General features: G+C 49.1%; 1 protein-coding gene across 8 annotated transcripts in view; it reads right to left on the reverse strand.

The window, feature by feature from the left end:
• The window catches only part of Hdac11 (Histone deacetylase 11), a 98336-nt gene extending 91910 nt beyond the window's left edge, over positions 1-6426 (reverse strand). For all 8 annotated transcript variants that reach the window (XR_013319038.1, XM_077683248.1, XM_077683247.1 and 5 more), the window contains exons 1-2: positions 6273-6426; positions 4687-4897 (exon numbers count right to left, since the gene is read on the reverse strand). Coding sequence is in view for 7 of the 8 variants with exons in the window: in XM_077683248.1 (XP_077539374.1) it covers positions 4687-4879 (193 nt within the window). In the remaining variant the exon portion in view is untranslated. The remainder of the gene's footprint in view (positions 1-4686; positions 4898-6272) is intronic.
• Positions 6427-7389: the final 963 nt, after the last annotated feature.

Here is a 7389-nt window from a genome sequence, read left to right on the forward strand (position 1 = left end):
GGAAACCGATGCGTATGTCTAATAAGTATGGGGGTGCATCTCAAGTGGCAACACATGCGCTGGCAAGGGCAGTGTCAGAGGGCCGTTATGGGGCTCTGGCGTATGGCCTCACCGCTACCCACAGGAAGCATCTCGACATTCTACATCGAGCGGGTCGCCGCACAATAACTGTCCTACCTCGACACACCTGTATAGTGGTGCTTGAAGATTCTGTGGCTCTGCCACCGCCGCCCGCACTAATGCGCACTATTGCAGCATTGCCCAGAATGCTGCGAGATGCAACCTGTGGCCTGGGACAACACAAGACTACTCGGTCCTGCCACGTTGCCCGCTGCACCCACGCCGCCCTCAGGTCGTACTGCATCATATGCAGAGTGGCCTGGCGAGATCAGTGTAGCCTAGGGGTGACCCCCCCTCCCGAGAAGAGCCTTATCAACATTATGGACGCAAAATGAGTGCTCAAAGAAGGGACGTTCAGTTGCGCGACAAAGACCTTTGCTACTCCCGCATCCCTTCACTCCCCATTACCCCAAGCACAGCCTCCCCTTTCCTCCAATACAGGTTTGAATCACTCAATCTTCATTTCACAGCTGCGAGAAGCTTCCTCCTGCACATTCAAGCAAAAATGTCTGCATCCGAACATGCGACCCAGAGACAGTCTTCATGATGTGCCCTTCTGCACTCCTTTGCTCGCCACTAACGCCATTCATGGGGGAGTAACCAAAGCACGATATGACACAGGGCTCGTGCTTGCTATGCCTTCCCAGGTGCCCACCATTCCGCTACACCTGCAGGCCACCAGGGGCACTGGCCTGGCGAATGGGACCGCACTCCCTTCCAAATGCCACAGAAGGATTGCAATGGAGAGAACACACAAACTCCGGATGCGGCATGCAGTGCTCCGAGAGTGACTTAGCGACCACTCTCTTGCGTCGTGTGCACCAAGTGCCATGTTGGCCACGTTTATGCTTTGTACATCAGCATCTTAACTTGGGTGCTTTTCGTTTGAAGGTCCCTGTAAAATTACTATGCAGGGGTGATCGGCAAGGAAAGAAGAACAGGCATGGGTACACAACAGAACACACCAACACGAGCAAATTACATTTCCCAATTTGAAAATATACAGCTTAGTACACCTAGGTCAAAATTCCAGCACTGTGTGAATTGAAACACGATGTCCCTAAGCACAGAAAAGAAGATAGACAAAAAAAAAAAGCCATTATTTATGCAAATGAACGGCTAACAGCTGCCTGAGTTTTTTTCATTCCACTCCTTGATGATTGCTTGCGTTTGATTATCCTTAGTTTTTTCTCATCCACCAAGGGAAAGAACAAAAATGTTTAATGCAACTATGCAAGTGTTGAAGCCCACAGGAATCAAACAGCGATTGTGAGATTAAAAGTTTGTTACTAATATTTTGGTGACTTTTCCGCAATGAATATGACTTCCAAGTAGCAGCATGACTCAGCAGGCCACTCTGCATACCATAATTGCCTAGTGCTTGAAGAACATCGATTGTCGTGACCTGGACGGTGTCCGTGTCTGGAGGGACGTGACGGCCTGCCTGTGCAGCACGAAATGACTGCACACCCACGTGAGGTGGTGGAGGCCAGACGATGTGTCTTGTTGGCCATAAGGGCAATACAAGGGTGGGTGCCCATTTCCTCGTAACCTGAACAGTTAATGCCAGGATGTTTGCAGTACAGTATTCGCATGCCTCTGCTCCTACAATTACGGTTCACTTGTTCGGAGGCTGAGAACCATGGCTTCCTTCGTGTCGTGTCCCTCTGAGGTATTCCTATGCCTAGCCAGTGGCCCCCGCCTGACGCTGGCAGGGAGCCCTTTCCGACAGAGCCCTCGGCAGGTGAGCCGCACACAGCTGTGGCAGCAACTGGGTGGTGAACGCTGAACCTTCACTACTCATTAATCTGCCATGTTTTTGCTATAGTACTGTACAACTTCTACTTCACAACTGTAATTGCATGCATCTGTGGATTTATGTACCATCAAACATTGTTCAAGGATTGTGGGACCTCCTTCTGCACGCACCAATGTGGGCTGTGACTGATTGAACTGTGAGCAGCACATTTCCATAAAATGTGCTGCTGGGATAGTTGGTGCATTATGCCCTAATTACAAAACATAGCACTAACTAAGACAAACAATGTCTGTCTTCCACACTTTATGCGTCCTGTTAGCATTATAGTTTGTAAGGCAATGAATGTGTCTCGAAGCGCAAACTATTCTTCCCAACAAATCTTCAAACAGTGATCTGGAATAATCAGCCACAAAGGAATAAACCCATGATGAGAGTAGCATGTCTGGGCAGAGGCCTGAAAGTTGGGCTATTAGATGCCAAAGAAGGAACACAATCAGAACCTTTAGAAAAATCCAGACACACGAAGGAAGTTTGAAGTGAAGGGTTGAGGTTATGATGAAGGTCCGTAGTGAATTTGATAAGTTGAAATTTACATGAAAGGCTGGGCTGCAGTCAGTGCTGGTTCTGAAAAAATAAGCCCTTATCATCGAAAGGACATGCAGTCTAAGAATATATTATATTTAGGGTTGTTCATTTCCGGGTTTTATCATTTTTTTTAAATTGGGGGTAAAAATTGGGCACTGTTTTTGAAAAAAACTGATAATCGGGGAGAAATCGGGGTTTTTTTATAAAACCATTCTGAAATTCGGGTTTTTTTGTGTTAAATCTCCAGATGTACTATGTAATACACTCAGTTTGTTTTATCAGAAGGTATCACGAGCTTATTAACGCTAAATGTGTTAAAACTGGTGTTTGTTTCAACATGGTAATTGCGAGGGGGGGGGGTTTCTAGCAAGCACTCTCGGAAATTTGTTGCTACTTTGGAAATGAGTCAGTAATGATGACAGTAAAGAGCATTCAAAGAACTGACACATTTTATTTACGAAAAGATGGCCGTCGATTTCTCCCACATCCTTCTTTGCATGCATGATCATGTGCGTGCGCAGCCTGTCGGTCTCCCTTTGAGACCTGCCTGACTGCTGGGCATACCTCAGCCGGGAGAAGGTTCTCACGACGCTGCAGCTTCTCCTGGCGGGGCACAACAATGTCGGGGCAGCATTTGCCAGCCTGGGGTCATGCCAATGCTCCATGCGTTGGACAGCTGTGTTTGTGGGGCTTGCTTCCTGCAAGTGCTGGCTGAGAACGGCGGACCGTCCGCCCACAAGTGTGCTACTTTGGAAAGGTCCGTTCGGGGGAGAAATGGGGCTTTTCCCGATTCTCCCGAAACACGTTCGGGGAGTAAATAATCGGGTAAAATTGGCACGTTCAACGGCTCCTAGCTGAAAAATAGTCAAACCTTTTCCAGGGCAAACAGCTCGGTAGAATCAGCAGCGGTGCCCTGCTCCTCATTACTCGCAGTGACTTGGATGGCAAAGCATCCATGTCCTGCTTACAGTGCTGCATAATATCTGCCCGACTGCTCAGGCAGATCAGAAAGCCTACCCGGTTCCTTTTTCTTCTGCTTTGGTTCCAAGCCAAGAGTGGCACGGGTGGCACTTGATAGGTCTGAGTAGACGGGAGGCTGGGCTGCTTGGAACGTGCGCACCTTCGATCAGTAACTGTGCTACCGACAGCAACACTTCAGGGGTAAGCACGTGGAGCGATTTGGGCGAGTCTCCTGGTCGCTGGCCACCATTCAGAAGCGATCCAAGTGGCAGGCGCAGCGGAGACAGAGGGGTCTGGTAGCAGCGTATGTATGAAGTAATGTCGGCGACAGCTCGTCACTCTCGCCTGTACCACCCGTAAACCACTAGTAAGCCTGTACCATGGTAATAAACCATTGAGTTATGCTTGCCAAATTATTCCCAGCGGTTAACCCTTCAGAGAAACTAGCAAGCAACATACAGACGGAGGCGCAGAACACATTTTTCAGAGCAGAGCACTTCGTCGCCGTCGTTCCTCCGCTGCCACGGCCACGCAGCGTCACGCACCCAAACAGAGGCTTCCAAAAGATACCCGCCTGTCCCTCGATTCCGCCTCCCGGCCAAGAGGTTTATGTAAGCAGAACTGTTAATAAGCACAACTCCTGGAACCACTGGCACTGGTCGTACACGCCCCAATTATTTAGTGCAAAGAAGAGTGCAGGTACATTTCAGGCAAAATTCATGCAATGAACTGGCGGTGCCCGCGTCCAATTAGTTAGGAACACTTATTGGGTTAGTGTTTACGGTAGCAGGCTAGAAATGTGGCCACCGAAGAAAAAAAGAAAAACGCGGCCCGTTCAAAGAAGAAAGACGAAGGAAGGTTCCAGCACATGCGAAATGGAAGCAAGCACAGAAAAGAGCAGAGCTCCCGCTCGTGCCGTCGCAGGCGGGACAAGAAGCAGATAAGCAAAGCGATGCGAGCTGCCCCAGCAGAGCGCTGCAAAGACGGGAAAATTGAACTGCACGGAACAAACCTCAGTTCAGTTTATCAAGAGAGGAATGAGACAGAGAGGCGTGGCAGCAAAGAACGAAGAACGGCCCCACAGTCCGTTTGGCGAATCACTGCTGCGCTTTCACGTTGAGTGGAGCTGCGTTAATTTGTTTTTGTTCCTTTCGTGATGATGTTTATCCCACTGCGCACATTACACACTTGCATCATCGCCACCCGCTGGCCACAGCGTGACCCCGTTGCTACGAGAGCAACCGTCTGGTATTGCGACTCACGCCTGAGCCCGTCGAACACCTTGCCCCACTTGCCGGCGTCGAACGGGTGCACCTTCTCCAGGCCGTAGAAGGAGATGTTGTAGGCGCTGCTGTACACGACGGGCAGCTTGTCGTGCTCACCGTAGCCCTCCGGCCGGTACTCACGGCTGGTGCTTGAACTGGGCTCCGATGGAGGCTGCGACCTCCCGTGCATGGCTAGCTCGAGACGTGCCTGTGCACAAGCCCCAAGGCGAAGAAAACGTCTTCGTTTAGACCTTTGTCCACTTCATCATTTGACACGGTACATGAACCAAAAAAATGGAAACGGAACAAGTGGTGAAAAGTTCCTATGATTAATAAAAAACCAGCTCGGAGTCAAGCACAGCTAGAGTACATACATCCGGTGCCTCGGAATTTATCGGCAAATGTACATGGCTTCAAGATACATAGATGCGTAACTTGAAGTAATGCTTTAGGCTGTTGTTTTTATTCATGTGTTCTCAGATGCTGGATTAGCACTTGGGCACAATTGTGGCGCTATAACCCTTTCAACCCTGGTGTTCATTATTTAGGACATCACCCGAAGTTCCCCTAGCACATCGCAAATAAAACCAAAACAGCTGGTTTTCTGGTAAATACTTCTTCAGGGATGCTTCTTGCGATAGATATACCCATTCTTGGTTATTTTTTCTACAGCTGAATGCTCGAAGGAGTAAGGTGTTGTAGTGAAGACCGGGATGACGTTGGAGTGACCCAGAGAAACGAAGTCCTAGTTTGTTGACATGTTGTTGAATGGTGCTAATAGTGCATACCTGCACTTACAGCCTTTTACATTTTTTTAAATGCGGGCTCAGCTGCTTTCTAAAATTTAATTTTCTGCCGGAATTTAAAACTGTTAGTTACCTGATGACCTATAAATAGATGTCGCGCCTGTATACCACTCATTACTTGCACCACACGCTTAATTTTTCGTCCAGGCTGCAAAAGCTCAGAGTTTTTTGCTCGAAATAAAAAATTCAGGGCTGAAAGAGTTCAGTTTAAGAAAATTATAACCTAAACAAACAAGTTTCTGTCGTTCTTCTAGGTGCAAGTAATGTGCAAACAGCTACTACAGCAGGCATCCGTGTGGGCTAGCGGTGCTAGCTGAGCACAAACGCTGAAACGTAAATGTCGGAGATCGGCTATGCGGGAAAGGCGACCAAACGAGCGGGACGACGCACTCCTGTGAGATTTTTGGAACTCGTAGTGGAGCGCGGCATGAACTGCAGCAAATCTCAAATATGCCAAAGCGCGCAACACGCAGCTTCGCGCAGTGCGCAAATACGACGGTCTCGCGCGCTTGCGGCGCGCTGCACCGTTGCGCGATGAGTTATGGGTGCGCACGTTAGGGTAAGCTCTTGTCCGCTGTTGCAATCAGCCGAACGGTTACTTACAGGCAATTTAAAGAGAAACCATGTAATGTCCCGAAGACACACCAAGAAATTTGTTCTGCTTTGCTAGCGCCAAAACCGAAACTGTTTTGCCCGCGCACGTCGGTGCGCGTAGACACCGCGGCGGAAAGTCCAGGCAATTGCCCCGTCTTTATAAGCGAATAGGCGCGAACTTACAAGTTCAACAGCGCTGGGAGAGAACCGCACGCTTCTTAGACATGCCTACCAATTAGGAGAGCAAAGAACCTTCGAAACAAAGCCATCCTACACACAGCCGCAAGCGGAAGCAGTCATCTTTTGCTGCTTGTGATGATGATGTTGCTGCTTATACATTAATTTTGATATAAAAAAGGTTAAGTCTCCTGCCACGCGCGTGGCACGAGCTGCGCCCCCCTGGCAACAGCTGCTGCCACACAGAAGTGACGTCAAGCTAAAGTAATCACGTGACTTCCTGTGACGTCACAAAACAAACGTCATATTTACGTCATTTGATCATGCCACTTTTTTGTGTTGACGACGGCAGCCGGGTGTTCGCGTCTTGTGTCCCGATGTTCTCCGCCCGTGGTTCGAATGGCAGGCCTGACGCATCGTTACGTCCTTATCTCCCTGTACAGCAGCTGCCTCGCGGCGCTTTTTTCTTGTTGGGAGGTGTGCTTGTAATTATTTAGATTGGGTACTTTTTGTGAACTTGCTGTTGCACGTCTTGGTAAGCCTAACGCATTTTTTCTGCACGCTGCTTCGCCCCGCTTTTTACATGCTCCTAGAACTGTACTGTTGTCGTTTAATATTTTGTAAGCTTCACGTTGTTTTGCAGTTCGCGTGCTATTTGCTTTACGCGCCTGCATTTGTTGTCTACTTGTGCCTCGCTTCTTCCATGCCAAGCCTTGTGTTCTGATTCTGGAGTGGTGGCTCAATTATAAAAGTAGGGATCAGTATTTTCCATCGCGTCGCGCCGTAGCGAGCGACGTAGTGTCAGCGTGTGCACGAATCGAGTGTCGTCAGGTAGCGCACGGCATCATCGAACGCAATCCGATCTCGCATGTAGCTTCTGCAATTTTTCCCCCGGGGCAGTAGTACTGTCGCCGAGAAATGTATCCTGACTATTCCACAGAAACGATCTGTGCACGTAGCGCTGCAGAATCCGTGCAGGGAGCGCAGTTGCACTTCCGTGGGTGGAGCCCAACTGCCCGTCCAAAGATATATCTATTCAAGATACCACTGAAACCATTCGCTGACTGGCTGGCTTCTTGTGCAAGGAGGCTCAAGCTCCAACTGTGCAAGCATGGGAGAAGTG

Source organism: Haemaphysalis longicornis, unplaced genomic scaffold (genome assembly GCF_048455015.1).
Source record: "Haemaphysalis longicornis isolate Haplotype H1 unplaced genomic scaffold, Haemaphysalis longicornis Haplotype H1 scaffold_9, whole genome shotgun sequence".
NCBI lineage: Eukaryota > Metazoa > Arthropoda > Arachnida > Ixodida > Ixodidae > Haemaphysalis > Haemaphysalis longicornis.